Genomic DNA, 17,334 nt, shown 5'->3' with positions numbered 1-17,334 from the left:
GCGTTTGTGATAACTGGCAATGAGCCTTTCACATTGCTGTGGAGGAATTTGGCCCACTCTTCTTTGCAGAATTGTTTTAATTCAGCCACATTGGAGGGTTTTCGAGCATGAACCACCTTTTTAAGGTCACGCCACACCATCTCAATTGGATTCAAGTCCAGACTGACTAGGCCACTCCAAAACCTTCATTTAATTTTTTTTTTTTTTAAGTCATTCAGAGATGAACTTGCTGGTGTGTTTTGGATCATTGTCCTGCTGCAGAACCCAGGTGTGCTTCAGCTTGAGGTCACGAACTGATGGCCGGACATTCTCCTTCAGGATTTTTTGGTAGAGAGCAGAATTCATGGTTCCATCAATCACAGAAAGTAATCCAGGTCCTGAAGCAGCCCCAGACCATCACACTACCACCACCATATTTGACTGTTGGTATGATGTTCTTTTTCTGAAATGCTGTGTTACTTTTACACCAGATGTAACGGGACGCACACCTTCCAAAAAGTTCAACTTTTGTCTCGCCAGTCCACAGAATATTTTCCCAAAAATCTTGGGGATCATCAAGATGTTTTTTGCCAAAAGTGAGACGAGCCTTTGTTCTTTTTGGTCAGAAGTGGTTTTCGCCTTGGAACTTTGCCATGGATGCCATTTTTGCCCAGTCTCTTTCTTATGGTTGAGTCATGAACATGAACACTGACCTTAACTGAGGCAAGTGAGGCCTGCAGTTCTTTAGATGTTGTTCTTTTGTGACCTCTTGGATGAGTCGTCGCTGCGCTCTTGGGGTAATTTTGGTAGGACGGTCACTCCTTGGAAGGTTCACCACTGTTCCAAATGTTCTCCATTTGTGGATAATGGCTCTCACCGTGGTTCGCTGGAGTCCCAAAGCTTTAGAAATGGCTTTGTAACCCTTTCCAGACTGATCGATGTCAATTACTTTGTTTCTCATCTGTTCCTGAATTTCTTTGGATCACATCATGTCTTGCTTTTTGAGATCTTTTGGCCTACTTCACTTTGTCAGACAGGTTCTATTTAAGTGATTTCTTGATTCAACAGGTCTGGCAGTAATCAGGCCTGGGTGTGGCTAGTGAAATTGAACTCAGCTTTCCAAAAAATGTGATTAACCACAGTAAATTCATGATTTAACAAGGGGGGGCAATTACTTTGTCACATAGGGCCATGAAGGTTCGGATAGCTTTTTCCCTTATAAATACAATTATCACTTAAAAACGGCATTTTGTTTACTTGGGTTATCTTTGTGTAATATTAAAATTTGTTTGATGATCTGAAACATTTAAGTGTGACAAATGTGTAAAAAAATAAGAAATCAGGGATAAATACTTTTACACAGCACTGTATTTGCCATGGCGCCCTAGTAGCAGCCTAAGCAGAGAGCTCCTGTAAATGTGTAGCTACAACTGTAGTTATTTTTTAGGTGTATTCAATTATTGTTTTTTAGGCAGCTCTTTTGTTTTTGATAGCATTTAGATTGTATTACATATATCTGATGTTTATAAGTAACAGATTTGCAGATTGACTGAAAAGTTAAGACGTTTTGAGAAATAGAAAAAAACGAATAGCCTAAATCAAACAAAACAACCCATTTCGACGTTGCAGCAAATTGTTGACTGTGATGCATTTTAAACTGTGAGTGCATGGGTGGCGCGTTATCGGAAATCCCTCACGGATGACGTAAGAAAGAAACAGCGCAGTAGTACCACAGGGTTATGCCGTGTTCATGTGCCAGTCGGAATTTAGAAACTCGGTTATTTCAGATTTGTTAACTGTTTGTAGTAATACACGCGCGCCGCGACATTTCTGAGTTTCCTGGTTCCGACTAGCACTTGAACACAGTATTTATTAAAACATATTTGGCAGTACTGCGTCAATAGGCCCCTAGAGCAAAGGAACTAGACACTACAATGGTCAAGTGTATCTAGTACGTGTATGAATGGGGCGGCAGGTAGCATAGTGGTTACAGCGTTGGGCCAAAAACTGAAAAGTTGCTGGATCGAATCCTCGAGCTGACAAGGTAAAAATCTGTCCACATAACCCACTGTTCGCCGGTAGATCGTCGTTGTAATTATGAATTTGTTCTTAACTAACTTGCCTAGTTAAATAAAGATCAAATAACAGCTGTCGTCCAGTAAACCACGTGACTTGTAATCGTTCTTCCGGGATTGCTTCCGCATGGTTTCCACTAGATAGCCCAGACACAAAGTCAAAATGTCTATATCACAAAAAAAAGAAACATTTTTGGCTTGCCTACGGCATAACCGTATGAACTTGAAGGTCAGTGTTGGGCATACAGTTAGCAGTTTGGTTAAATCACATTTTAATGACGAGAAATTGTAGAAATGGGCGGGGTTTATGACTTTGTGGCTGTGGTAACTAATGACGGCACGCCCACCAACCAACTGAAAACACAGAAGCGTAATAAAAGCAAAATAAAAGAGAAGCGCATTGACCATTTGACTCTGCCAAGCTAGGAGAAGAATCTGCCCAATTATTCAACAAAGGTAAGAAATTCTCATAGCTACCAACTCTAGATTGGTTGGTTGCCATTCTCAAATGCATTGAATAGTGGCAATAAAGTAGACCTAATAAATGTAGATTGCCTTAAAGCTCTGGTAGTGGATAAGTAAACTTCTACTTTAAAAAATGACAACGTTTATTTGTATGACGGTTAGTTGTGAAAAAAGATTGCTCTTTCAACTTAAAAAAATATATATATTTACACCTCAACATGGTCGATGGTTTACATTTACATCTGCCCTCAAGACATTTCAAAAGTTGCTAATAAAACGCCTAGAACGGAACTACTCTTCCTAATGAAAATGCATCATCCTTCCTTGGAGTTGATTGGTGACAGCAATACGAGGAAACACAGGGCCCGGTTTCACAAAAACATCTTAAGGCTATGTTCATCGATAAATTTAGCCTTCAGATGATTTTTGGAAACCGGGCCCGGATCAGTGAGGACTGAATAATGTACTGTTAAAGTATTGGAACCAGCCCTTACTAGAATGTTTTGTGTTCTATTTCCTAATTCTATAAGGGAAACACCCATATCACCTGGTACTGAACTCACTGCAAAACGGATGCACTTTGCCCCCTCATAGAAACTTTATTATGTCCATATCTCCCACACCACTGATAGTAAATGCTATATCCATTTGGTTCCTCCCTCCCTCTAAACTACAAAGATGAACGTTAAGCTCTGTGACTCTTTCTGGAACCTTATATTTTCCACTGTGGTGTTCAATGTAGGACAAGGCAGGCTAACTTTTCTGTGGTCTGGAAGTTGAATGTCTGGCTTAGATTTTACCCAAGTTTAAAAAGAGATTTATTTTGTCGATATGCACACTTACATCTGTATTTCTGCCTCTCAAACACAGGGCATTATCAATGCCAAACATGTTGCTGTGGAGACAGCAAACTTCACATGGCAGATGAGTTTTAGAGCATAAGCGGTAATTGCAATTTATGTCAACTTTTCTAGAATTTGTTTTGTTACAGCCACTTCAACAGAAAGCACTACCTCTTACGCTCAAGAATGCACAAACAAATCTTACCCTCCTTAACTTAACCACACCCCCTACAGTCCAATAACTAGGACACATTTATTTTACCAGTTTTTTTTATTTATTTAACCTTTATTTAACTAGGCAAGTCAGTTAAGAACACATTTATTTACAATTACGGCCTACCCTGGCCAAACCCAGACGATGCTGGGCCAATTGTGTGCTGCCTTATGGGACTCCCAATCACGGCTGGTTGGGATACAGCCTGGAATTGAACCAGGGTCTGTGGTGACACCTCTAGCACTGAGATGCAGTGCCTTAGACTTCTGCGCCACTCAGGAGTACCAAGGTTAGTCTCATTGGGATCAAAAATCCCTTTAACAAGAAAGACCTGGCCAAAATGGCAGCACACAAAGTTTGACACACCGTTCTACAGTATGTGTGCACAAGCTTGCGTATGGGCCTAATCATAGAATTACATATAGAATCCCGATTTGTTCAATAGGATCTCTGTGGGCCTAGTCGTAAAGATTTGTCATTTAACTTTTTTTGAAATGTATTACCTTTTACTGTGACATAAACACAACCAGTCATTATGTTGTCATCTGATTGTCAATCACTTCAATGAGCTCCTTTACTACACGCACACATTCATCCACTCAAAACATATTTCCAACCTCCAAATAGTGGTGAAAGGAAAGAGACATATGTTACACATCAACAAAAAGTGTAATGACATTTAGCCATTGTCATTAGGCCAGAATTTATGCGTCCACCACCACTAACTTTCCTGAACCAACACTTACACTTTACATTTTGTGTTCCATATGTGCTTTTGGTGTCATGGATGGGATTGTTGCTGTAAGAAGGTGTGGGTGACGATGGTTACTGTACTGTACCTTCACACCTAGTACAGTACACAGCGCACACCTTATAACTCAATGTACACGTTATAATACATTAGGTATGTGTACTGTCCCTCTTGCTTGATAGTTCTTGAGTGGGTGGAGGCACTGGAATGTATAGTGAAATAGTATTGGGCGTGCCGGTTTGTGGAAGGTGTGTGCCTGTATGACCGATTTTACATGTTTGGCTCAGATTTGTGTAAATGACAGATGTGTGTACATGGTGGGAGTGTCTGTAGTTTTGTCTTATAAAAATAAACATGTAGTACTTTAGTTTTGTTCTCTCAAGCCCCCCCCCTCCCCTCCTGTGTAACTATTACCTGGTCCAGCCAGTTTGCGTCAGTCGTTATGTAGTGTCATTGTCAGGTGTATTTGCTCTCACCAGTCAGGAGCGCTCCCACATGTCCGAGCATGTCAAAGGACACTGTTTAATGGGAATCTTTTCTCTTTAGTTATAGCATACACTCTAGTATAGTATAAAGAATAGTCCCCTGAATGCAGACAGTGGTGGAAAAAGTACCCAATTGTCATACTTGAGTAAAAATAAAGATCCCTTCATAGAAATTACTCAAGTGAAAGTTACCCAGTAAAATACCACTTGAGTAAAAGTATTTGGTTTTAAATATACTTAAGTATCAAAAGTAAATGTAATTGCTCAAGTATACTTAAGTGTAAATTATTAAAAATTCCGTATATTAAGCAAACCAAATGGCACCATTTTATTTTTTTGTGTAGCCAGGGGCACACTCCAACATTCAGACATAATTTACAAACGAAGCATGTGTGTTTAGTGAGTCCGCCAGATCAGAGGCAGTAGGGATGACCAGGGATGTTCTCTTGATAAGTGTGTGAATTGGACAATGTTCCTCTCATGCTAAGCATTCAAAATGTACTTTTGGGTGACAGGGAAAATGTATGGTGTAAGAAGTACATTATTTTCTTTAGGAATGTAAGTGAAGTAAAAGCATTATAAAAATATAATACAGATACCCCCCCAAAAATGACTTAAGTAGTACTTTTCAAGTATTTTTACTTAAGTACTTTACACCACAGGTGACAGTCAGCACAGGTGACAGTAAGCCTTGTCCTGGTCTGAAAGGCACTTCTCTATTGGACACCTTTTTAGTCCAGAAGTAGGCTTGAAGCCAATTGAATTCTTGGCACATGTTCTTACACAAGTGTTTCAAAATGGCAGAGAGAAGCTGCTTTAGAGGAGAGCTAGATAATGGATTCCTAATGGGGGATCAGCTTTCACCTAGTCAACTCCTTCAGATCAGAACCACTGAAAGAAAAGAGGCAAGAAGGGGGGGAGAAACATTTTACATTTTGGGCATTTAACAGACTCATCCAGAGGGACTTACAGTCAGTGCATTCCACTTACGGTAAGATGGCTAGTCAGAGGAGGAGATTGGGTGGATCTCAATGAGTCAGGAGGTCAGTGGGCAGTCAGTGGGCGTGTTCAACATTGCAGCCGACTTTAAAGGTGGGTCAAAACGGACTGATATACAAATAACCTTGCATCATAATTAACTGCTCAATATTATTTGTAGGTCAGTCCGTCACAATTGACTTATGATACATCACGGTTTTGATGCTCTTGAACATGGCCAGCGTCGCCTTTAGGCAGTAGGGCAGGCCACTTCAGGGGCCTGTTCTGGAGGACATAACATTACAGAACTTTTCAGATAATCATAGATCTCTTCTACATGATACTTGTCTATCTGTCAGATAGAATAGGAAATCGTGTCAGCTCTATTAATTATATTTCGGAACGTTTCACATCACTGAATTAACCCTTTCCACTCCGGCCATTCCAGATGACATCCAAGAATGGCGGGAGCTTAGCCGGGATGAAATTTGAGGGGCTGGTAGATGCGTCAATCATCCGTGTCCCGCCCCACCACTACATCCATGTCCTGGACCAAAACACCAATATCGCCCGTGTGGAGATTGGACCGCTCACCTACATCAGACAGGACAATGAGAGGTGAGGAGTGTGTGTGTTGGTGCGTTTATCTGTCGTTTATCTGATAAGGTCTGCGTGTAATTACCTAATTACAAGTGCGGTTGGTTGTTGGTTTCTTCTAAGCCTACTGACGGCAAACAAGCTGTTATCGCTGGGGTTACAGCGTCACACAATGTTTGACAGCACACTTTGAAAGTTGCCAAATATCACGTTTTTAATGGCATCTTTTACCCAGATTAAATCAGCATGTGCTCCTCTGTGGCTGGTTCAAACATATGATTACTCAATCACACATGCATACACATGAACAGATGCATAGAGGTTGATTACATTGCTAGAGTGGAAGTAGGTGCTGCATTCTAGGTGTTTCTTTAGGTTAGTCAACATATGCCATGTACAAACACGTTTACACTCAGTATGTACAGTGAGGGGGGAAAAGTATTTGATCCCCTGCTGATTTTGTACATTTGCCCACTGACAAAGAAATGATCAGTCTATAATTTTAATGGTAGGTTTATTTCAACAGTGAGAGACAGAATAACCACAAAAAAATCCAGAAAAACGCATGTCAACATTTTTTATAAATTGATTTGCATTTTAATGAGGGAAATAAGTATTTGACCCCCTCTCAATCATAAAGATTTCTGGCTCCCAGGTGTCTTTTATACAGGTAACAAGCTGAGACTAGGAGCACACTCTTAAAGGGAGTGCTCCTAATCTGTTTGTTACCTGTATAAAAGACACCTGTCCACAGAAGCAATCAATCAATCAGATTCCAAACTCTCCACCATGGCCAAGACCAAAGAGCTCTCCAAGGATGTCAGGGACAAGACTGTAGACCTACACAAGGCTGGAATGGGCTACAAGACCATCGCCAAGCAGCTTGGTGAGAAGGTGACAGTTGGTGCGATTATTCGCAAATGGAAGAAACACAAAAGAACTGTCAATCTCCCTCTGCGTGGGGCTCCATGCAAGATCTCACCTCGTGGAGTTGCAGTGATCATGAGAACGGTGAGGAACCAGCCCAGAACTACACGGGAGGATCTTGTCAATGATCAAGGCAGCTGGGACCATAGTCACCAAGAAAACAATTGGTAACACACTACGCCGTGAAGGACTGAAAACCTGCAGCGCCCGCAAGGTCCCCCTGCTAAAGAAAGCACATATACATGCCCGTCTGAAGTTTGCCAATGAACATCTGAATGATTCAGAGGACAACTGGGTGAAAGTGTTGGGGTCAGATGAGACCAAAATGGAGCTCTTTGGCATCAACTCAACTCGCTGTGTTTGGAGGAGGAGGAATGCTGCCTATGACCAAGAACACCATCTCCACCGTCAAACATGGAGTAGAAACATTATGCTTTGGGGGTGTTTTTCTGCTAAGGGGACAGGACAACTTCACCGCATCAAAGGGACGATGGACGGGGCCAAGTACTGTCAAATCTTGGGTGAGAACCTCCTTCCCTCAGCCAGGGCATTGAAAATGGGTTGTGGATGGGTATTCCAGCATGACAATAACCCAAAACACACGGCCAAGGCAACAAAGGAGTGGCTCAAGAAGAAGCACATTAAGGTCCTGGAGTGGCCTAGCCAGTCTCCAGACCTTAAGCCCATAGAAAATCTGTGGAGGGAGCTCAAGGTTTGAGTTGCCAAACGTCAGCCTCGAAACCTTAATGACTTGGAGAAGATCTGCAAAGAGGAGTGGGACAAAATCCCTCCTGAGGTGTATGCAAACCAGGTGGCCAACTACAAGAAACGTCTGACCTCTGTGATTGCCAACAAGGGTTTTGCCACCAAGTCATGTTTTGCAGAGGGGTCAAATAACTTATTTCCCTCATTAAAATGCAAGTCAATTTATAACATTTTTGACATGCGTTTTTCAGGATTTTTTTGTTGTTATTCTGTCTCTCACTGTTCAAATAAACCTACCATTACAATTATAGACTGATCATTTCTTTGTCAATGGGCAAACGTACAAAATCAGCACGGGATCAAATACTTTTTTCCCTCACTGTATCTGTGTAGACTTGTATTTCAGTCAGTAGGTGATTGTATTGTGCCCTCCTCAGAGTGCTGTTCTCCCCCGTGCGAATGACCATGGTCCCTCCTCGCCACTACTGCGTGGTTCTCAACCCCGTTGCTCGCGACGACCAAGGACAGGTGCTCTTTGACCAATCAGGACAGGCCAAGCTTCGCCATGCCGACCTGGAGATCCGACTCACCCAGGACCCCTTCCCCCTCTACCCTGGAGAGGACATCCAGCAGGTACGGTCTGTTTGTTAGATGTCAGCGCTAAAGCCTAGGTGTTAGTAGTGCAGGGAGCTGATGCAAGTCTTCAGGTCTCAGTGCAGAGATTGCTCAGCACACAAGATAATATAACTGTCTGGGACCTGGGTGCTAACCTGGTTCTCCTGCATGCTACAATTGTGTTAGTCTGCGGAGTTAAAGCCTAGGCATTATAAGTTTGGAGAGTTGAAGCAATTCTTTTTACATGGGTGTTAATCTCTTTTTTTTATACACTGCTCAAAAAAATAAAGGGAACACTTAAACAACACAATGTAACTCCAAGTCAATCACACTTCTGTGAAATCAAACTGTCCACTTAGGAAGCAACACTGTGTGGCAAACCTCTTCAAAGTTAGGAGCGTTTGTCACAAATTAAGTGGGAAACTGTCACCAAAGTCAGCCCAGAATGAAAGTTCTTTCGAACATGACAGTACCTGTGTGTTTGTTTCGCTGTCCTGGTCCACCCAGGCCGCAGGTAAGGTCAAGGATAGCAGGGTTCGGTACACAAATCTGGTTCTCGGGTAGGTCCAGGTCTAAACGCCAACAGGTAAGTCCAAAACAGTCCAGCTCGTACACGGTAAATCCAGCCAATGTAGATTGTCTCTATGGTTCATAGATCCTTCCCGCTCTCTTCCTGGTTTTTCTTGACCTTTTATCTGTGGGTCGGCTCCACCTTCTGAGGGTTCCCCTTGCTTCTGGGAATTGTAGTTTTGGCGGTCGCCATTTTGTGATCTGTAGTTCTGATCGGGGTGGCCATTTTAGTGATCAGGCAGAGCCCGTTTATTAGTTCTGCCCTCACATATCTGCCATTTATCACTCGACCCCCTTCTTTGCCACAACTGATTGACAATAAATTTCACATGCTGTTGTGCAAATGGAATAGACAACAGGTGGAAATTATAGGCAATTAGCAAGACACCCCCAATAAAGGAGTGGTTCTGCAGGTGGGGACCACAGACCACTTCTCAGTTCCTATGCTTCCTGGCTGATGTTTTGGTCACTTTTGAATGCTGGCGGTGCTTTCACTCTAGTGGTAGCATGAGACGGAGTCTACAACCCACACAAGTGGCTCAGGTAGTGCAGCTCATCCAGGATGGCACATCAATGCGAGCTGTGGCAAGAAGGTTTGCTGTGTCTGTCAGCGTAGTGTTCAGAGCATGGAGGCGCTACCAGGAGACAGGCCAGTACATCAGGAGACGTGGAGGAGGCCGTAGGAGGGCAACAACCCAGCAGCAGGACCGCTACCTCCGCCTTTGTGGAAGGAGGAGCAGGAGAAGCACTGCCAGAGCCCTGCAAAATGACCTCCAGCAGGCCACAAATGTGCATGTGTCTGCTCAAACGGTCAGAAACAGACTCCATGAGGGTGGTATGAGGGCCCGACGTCCACAGGTGGGGGTTGTGCTTACAGCCCAACACCGTGCAGGACGTTTGGCATTTGCCAGAGAACACCAAGATTGGCAAATTCGCCACTGGCGCCCTGTGCTCTTCACAGATGAAAGCATGTTCACACTGAGCAAGTGACAGACGTGACAGAGTCTGGAGACGCCGTGCAGAACGTTCTGCTGCCTGCAACATCCTCCAGCATGACCGGTTTGGCGGTGGGTCAGTCATGGTGTGGGGTGGCATTTATTTGGGGGGCCGCACAGCCCTCCATGTGCTCGCCAGAGGTAGCCTGACTGCCATTAGGTACCGAGATGAGATCCTCAGACCCCTTGTGAGACCATATGCTGGTGCGGTTGGCCCTGGGTTCCTCCTAATGCAAGACAATGCTGGACCTCATGTGGCTGGAGTGTGTCAGCAGTTCCTGCAAGAGGAAGGCATTGATGCTATGGACTGGCCCGCCCATTCCCCAGACCTGAATCCAATTGAGCACATCTGGGACATCATGTCTCGCTCCATCCACCAACGCCACGTTGCACCACAGACTGTCCAGGAGTTGGCGGATGCTTTAGCACAGGTCTGGGAGGAGATCCCTCACGAGACCATCCGCCACCTCATCAGGAGCATGCCCAGGCGTTGTAGGGAGGTCATACAGGCACGTGGAGGCCACACACACACACTACTGAGCCTCATTTTGACTTGTTTTAAGGACATTACATCAAAGTTGGATCAGCCTGTAGTGTGGTTTTCCACTTTAATTTTCAGTGTGACTCCAAATCCAGACCTCCATGGGTTGATAAATTGGATTTCCATTGATTATTTTTGTGTGATTTTTGTTGTCAGCACATTCAACTATGTAAAGAAAAAAGTATTTAATAAGATAATTTCTTTCATTCAGATCTAGGATGTGTTGTTTAAGTGTTCCCTTTATTTTTTTGAGCAGTATATATACAGTTGAAGTCGGAAGTTTACATACACCTTAGCCGAATACATTTAAACTCAGTTTTTCACAATTCCTGACATTTAATCCTAGTAAAAATTCCCTGTCTTAGGTCAGTTAGGATCACCACTTTCTTTTAAGAATGTGAAATGTCAGAATAATAGTAGAGAATGATTTATTTCAGCTTTCATCACATTCCCAGTGGGTCAGAAGTTTACATACGCTCAATTAGTATTTGGTTGCATTTCCTTTAAATTGTTTAACTTGGGTCAAACATCTCGGGTAGCCTTCCACAAGCTTCCCACAATAAGTTGGGTGAATTTTGGCCCATTCCTCCTGACAGAGCTGGTGTAACTGAGTCAGGTTTGTAGGCCTCCTTGCTAACACACGCTTTTTCAGTTCTGCTCACAAATGTTCTATAGGATTGAGGTCAGGGCTTTGTGATGGCCACTCCAATACCTTGACTTTGTTGTCCTTAAGCCATTTTGCCACAACTTTGTAAGTATGCTTGGGGTCATTGTTCATATGGAAGACCAACCTTTAACTTCCTGACTGATGTCTTGATGTTGCTTCAATATATCCACATCATTTTTGTTCCTCATGCGGCCATCTATTTTGTGAAGTGCACCAGTCCCTCCTGCAGCAAAGCACCCTCACAACATGATGCTGCCACTCCCGTGCTTCACGGTTGGGATGGTGTTCTTTGGCTTGCAAGCCTCCCCCTTTTCCTCCAAATATAACGATGGTCATTATGGCCAAACAGTTCTATTTTTGTTTCGTCAGAACAGAGGTCATTTCTCCAAAAAGTACCATCTTTGTCCCCATGTGCAGTTGCAAACCGTAGTCTTGCTTTATTGTTGCGGTTTTGGAGCAGTTCTTCCTTGCTGAGCGGCCTTTCAGGTTATGTCGATATAGGACTCGTTTTACTGTGGATATAGATACTTTTGTACCTGTTTCCTCCAGCATCTTCACAAGGTCCTTTGCTGTTGTTCTGGAATTGATTTGCACTTTTCGCACCAAAGTACATTAATCTCTAGGAGACAGAACATGTCTCCTTCCTGAACGGTATGACGGCTGCATGGTCCCATGGTGTTTATACTTGCATACTATTGTTTGTACAGATGAGCGTGGTTCCTTCAGGCGTTTGGAAATTGCTCCCAAGGATGAACCAGACTTGTGAAGGTCTACAACTTTTTTTTCTGAGGTCTTGGCTGATTTCTTTTGAATTTCCCATGATGTCAAGCAAAGAGGCACTGAGTTTGTAGGCCTTGAAATACATCCACAGGTACACCTCCAATTGACTCAAATGATGTCAATTAGCGTATCAAAAGCTTCTAAAGCCATGACATAATTTTCTGGATTTTTCCAAGCTGTTTAAAGGCACAGCCAATTGAGTGTATGTAAACTTCTGACCCACTGGAATTGTGATACAGTGAATTATAAGCGAAATAATCTGTCTGTAAACAATTGTTGGAAAAATGACTTGTGTCATGCACAAAGTAGATGTCCTAACCGACTTGCCAAAACTATAGTTTGTTAACAAGAAATTTGTGGAGTGGTTGAAAAACGAGTTTTAATGACTTCAACCTAAGTGTATGAAAACTTCTGACTTCAACTGTGTGTGTGTGTGTGTGTGTGTATATATATATATATATATTGCGTGCTCTCCCCTCCCAGCACGTGACAGCGCTGCAGATCGTCTACCCAGACACCGCCCTGCGCCTTCAGGCTCTGCTGGACTTTGAGGAGGTGGGAGGAGAGAAGAGGGTGGCTGGAGATGAGTGGCTGTTCGAAGGGCCAGGTGAGTTCTCTGGGTACAACTCCTAACACATCCATTACAATTTCCTTCGGTCCTTACAGGGGTCATATTGATGAATGTGTATATTTTTTTACCAAATCTGAGCATTGTTTTAACAAGATAACTAGTGCTCTTTCAATTTGTTTCTAATTTGATTCATCACGTACACAGTTTACAGCAGGTATAAAAGGTGCAGTGAAATACTTTCTTGCAAGCTCCCTCAACAATGCAGTACAAATATCAATAAAAAATAACAAGTAGTAGAAAAAAGTAGTATGCAAAAAACATAGTACATTCCACCCTAGTCATATACTGTTCTCTCTGCTACCTCATGGCAAGTGGTACCTGCGCGCCAAGTCTAGGTCCAAGAAGCTTCTAAACAGCTTTTACCCCCAAGCCATAAGACTCCTGCACATCTAATCAAATAGCTACCCAGACTATTTGCATTGCTGGTGCTACTCTGTTATTATCTATGCATAGTCACATTAATAACGCTACCTACATGTACATATTACCTCGACTAACCGGTGCCCCTGCACATTGACTCTGTACCGGTGCCCTCTGTATATTCTGCTGCTCTTGAATTATTTGTTACTTTTATTTCTTATTCTTTTTTTTTTAGTTATTTTTTTCTTAACTGCATTGTTGGTTAAGGGCATTTCACCTGTTGTATTCGGCACGTGACAAAGACTATTTTATTTGACATTCCAAACAGTATGTAGTACCCGATTTCCAAACACAGCCTGATTGCCTAATAATGCTTCTCTAACCCCCGACCCCTAACCTCTGCCCCCCCCCCCCCCATAGGGACGTACATCCCCAGGAAGGAGGTGGCAGTGCTGGAGACCATCAAGGCCACGGTGATCAAAGAGAACCAGGCCATCCGCCTCCGAGCACGCAAGGAGGGAGTGGACAGGAGCGGAGTCCGCAGGGTCACTGGTGAGACACATATACTGTATTTTATATTTTTATTGTGCATATAATGTATGTACACAAAAGCAGCAGATGTTGTATCACTATCATACACAGATTTGCACACACACACACACACACCTACCTAGCTGAGTGATTCCCTGTGTGTGTTTGTCCAGGTGAGGAGTGGCAGGTGATAAAGGTGGGGGCGTATCTACCAGGAGCTCATGAGGAGGTCCTTGACATCGTCAACGCTTTCATCCTCACTGACAAGGTAACACCGCCCTCCTCTCTCGCCCTCACTTTATCTAGCACTCCCCTTCTCTCCATCCCTTGCTTTACTTATAACCCCCCCTCCTCGCTCCCTCACTTTATCTATCACTCTCCCTCTTTACCAATCACTCCTCATTCCTCCTCTCTTCACCATTTACTCCCCCTCCCTCCTTTCTCTCCCTCTCTTTGACCTATCACTCACCTTCCTTCTCTCGCCTCTCTCTTCACCATTTATTCCCTCTCCCTCCTCTTTCCCCCTCTCTTTACTTTTCCCTCCTCTCTCCCGCCCTTTATTTTTTTTATTCATTCACCATCTCTTGTTCTCCCCCTCAATCCTCTTGATTGGCGGTCTCCAATAGTTTAACTATTGGATTATTTTGCTCTTCACTCGCAGTTGCTTAGTAGCCTATGCCTATTCCTGACCAAAAGCCTGTTATTTGACTGACTGATAATCAATCAATTAATGTGATTTTGTTTCACTGAATTTCCATCTGTATAGGCTATTTGTTTAATTGGTTTCTGGCTGGGCAAACAAGTGGAGGTGGTATATCTCATATATTCGCTGATCCATTTTTTTTTTTTGGTGCAATGTGGCCTAAATCAAGAGTAGACCTATTATTTTGCTTGCGTATTAGCAACTCCAAAAACCCTCGGAGGTTGTGAAATATGAATATGAGACTCACATGTTTTTGAAAATAGGATTGGATGTTATTTTCTATCGGTATCATGATGAAGATAAGATCCTGCACCTAACGAGGTGGAGTGAGGGTAGGAAAGGGATGAAACGTGGATTAAAAAAGAATGCATGTTTCAAAATATAACTTTTATTTTTATTTGATAGCGGTTCCACACATCCCCGTGGGAAAAATATTATTTGTATTTTATTCTGTAATATTCCATTATATTCTTACTATAAAATATGTCTGACTGTGATCGGATAGGTGTGTCTTGTCTGTTTTAATAAACAAAATAACAAACTATTGATTTCATTTGAATGGCGCAGCCAGGGCTGCACTGACCCGTAACATAGGCCTAATTAAACTCCATATGCTCTTCTATTCTTTAGAAAATACATGTTATTAGTCTTATGATGCTTCTTAGGACCTCCCTAAACAAATTCATGTTTTTTTTCACTCTCAGAAAGCACTGCACGTGCGAGCACTACGGCCATTCCGTGACGCCGGGGGGCGGGACCGGCGCACTGGGGAAGAGTGGCTTGTTACCATGGCGGAGCGGGAGGCACACATCCCGTCTGTTGCCGAGGAAGTGGTGGGAGTGGTCAACGTGACCACGCTGAGCAGCCGTCAGTACTGTGTGATCCTGGACCCGGTGGGACCAGACGGTAAACCACAGCTGGGTCAGAAGAGGGTGTGCAAGGTGAGACTGTGAAAGAGAGCGCTGTCTTTCACTCCTTTGTTTGGTAAAATGTTTGTTTAGTCACTCATTGCTGTTTTACACACTGGTGAGGAAGTTCAGTGACTTTGTTTGTTTATTAATTTGCCTTTTGTAGCTTTTAGTCACTTCCCCAATTAGCTTTAATTTAACACTGCTCTCTCTCCTCCTCCCAGGGTGAGCGTTCGTTCTTCCTGCAGCCAGGGGAGCACTTAGAGGAGGGCATCCAGGACGTTTATATTCTCTCTGAGGAGGAGGGCCTGGTGCTGAGGGCCGTAGAGGCCTTCAAAGATACACAGGAGGTGAGGAAAGAGGGGGAGAGGGAATGGTGGAAGAATTTAAATGCAGATGGGAGGGGAAACGAATGCACCTCAGTCAAATACAACAACGATCCTTAACAGGACTGACTGGTTTGGCCGGTACACAATCCATTCAATGTACACTCTCTTTCTCTCTCTCATTTTCCCCCACTCTCCTTCTCTCTCCCCTTCACTCTCTCCCTCCTCCTCTCCTCTCTGCCAGCAGGAGGAGGAAGAGGAAGAGGAGGAGGAGGAGGAGAGGGCCAAGCTCTCCCGGAGGGGTGGAGTCCAACGTCGCCCCGGTGACCGCTGGATGCTACGTGGACCAATCGAGTACGTCCCCCCGGCTGCCGTGGAGGTGATGCTACGGCGACAGGCCATCCCATTGGACGAGAATGAAGGGATCTATGTCCGAGACATCAAGACAGGAAAGGTGAGTTTTTACCCAGCTAAATGTTTGGCATTCATTCCAACTGTTTAAGGTTTGAGATGGGCTGTTAAAACAGAAAAAATGTAAACAAGTGCCTAGCATTGGGATTGAACCCACCATCTTAAGAGCCGTAGCTCACGGTTTAACTAGATGGTAATAGGCGCTCACATTCCTCCTAGTGGACAGTATCTCTCCACGTCTTGGGGACCAGGGGCCTCCATTTATAAACTGTGCTTATGTACAAAATACACCCCGACATGTGGGTGCTCCAGTTTTCACACAAGTTGGCATTTATATTAAAACAATTTTGATGTGAGAATGTGCTCACCTCTCTGCAAACTTTAGACCATGTGTATGCACATCTGCTAGTGGTTGAAATATTGTATTGAAAGCTGGCAAGTAAGTAGGCTATTTAGTGAAAATGGGGGAAATTATGAACATTTAAAAGCAGGAAAGGCATAAACAAGAATTCAGCCATTTGCTGTTAGTGAGAAGAGCAAAAATCTTTTAAACATGTTTTTAATCTAAAATAATTAAGACATAGGAATCTTCCTATTTATTTTATTTTCATAACCATTGCAAAATAAATTCCTCACCTTTTCTGGCTTGTGATGAAGTTCATATTCCTGAAGTAGCCATACAACACATTACCATGTGCATCGCTCACTTAATTGGACCTAGTAAATAGATAATTGGCTTTATCAAGTTTTGCAATCCCATAGGCACTGCAGTTTATAATATACAGTCAAATTGAACAGGTAAACTGTTTATCTTTTGCATTGAAGTAGGCCTACTGTACGCTTCTGTAATTGCTTTTTAAATGTTTTTAATTTTGTAGCCAGCCATAGGCAATGTTTCAGAATTCGTGGGCAGCCCATGTTTAGGTTGGGGAAAAGTCGACGCAAAACATTGTTGAATTCAAACGTTCTGCTGACAGGTCCGCAACCATTTTGACACAGTCCTTTGCCAGATACAGCATGAATTACGCAGGGTGACATTTTTGTAATGAGTCTGGCCCTGGAAGCAGAACTGAGTGGTTTAGCTAGATGGGTCAGCTGCATAGTCAAAATTGACTATATCATTCAAATAGAACAAAAATGTGCTTTTTAGTCTTAATTTAAGGTATTGGGGTTAGCAGTGTGGTTAAGGTTAGAGTTAGGTTTAAAATCAGATTTCATGACTTTGTGGCTTTGCCAACTATTGACCATTCTGCAGAGCTGCTTCCATTACATGAGCCA

General features: G+C 43.2%; 1 protein-coding gene across 4 annotated transcripts in view; it reads left to right on the top strand.

Moving 5' to 3' along the window:
- The first annotated feature begins 2,004 nt into the window (after nucleotides 1-2,004).
- Nucleotides 2,005-17,334, top strand: part of LOC100380384 (major vault protein) — a 30,878-nt gene continuing 15,548 nt past the window's right edge. Inside the window, exons 1-9 of one of the 4 annotated variants that reach the window (XM_045705880.1) lie at nucleotides 2,005-2,023; nucleotides 6,238-6,407; nucleotides 8,456-8,651; nucleotides 12,670-12,793; nucleotides 13,598-13,729; nucleotides 13,882-13,976; nucleotides 15,116-15,352; nucleotides 15,544-15,669; nucleotides 15,890-16,099. In XM_045705880.1, coding sequence (XP_045561836.1) covers nucleotides 6,238-6,407; nucleotides 8,456-8,651; nucleotides 12,670-12,793; nucleotides 13,598-13,729; nucleotides 13,882-13,976; nucleotides 15,116-15,352; nucleotides 15,544-15,669; nucleotides 15,890-16,099 — 1,290 coding nt within the window. In that variant the 5' untranslated portion in view covers nucleotides 2,005-2,023. 4 annotated transcript variants of the gene reach the window in all.

Source organism: Salmo salar, chromosome ssa23 (assembly GCF_905237065.1).
Source record: "Salmo salar chromosome ssa23, Ssal_v3.1, whole genome shotgun sequence".
NCBI classification, from domain to species: domain Eukaryota; kingdom Metazoa; phylum Chordata; class Actinopteri; order Salmoniformes; family Salmonidae; genus Salmo; species Salmo salar.
Note: the sequence above shows the minus strand (reverse complement) of the source record. Positions and strands in the feature narration are given on the sequence as shown.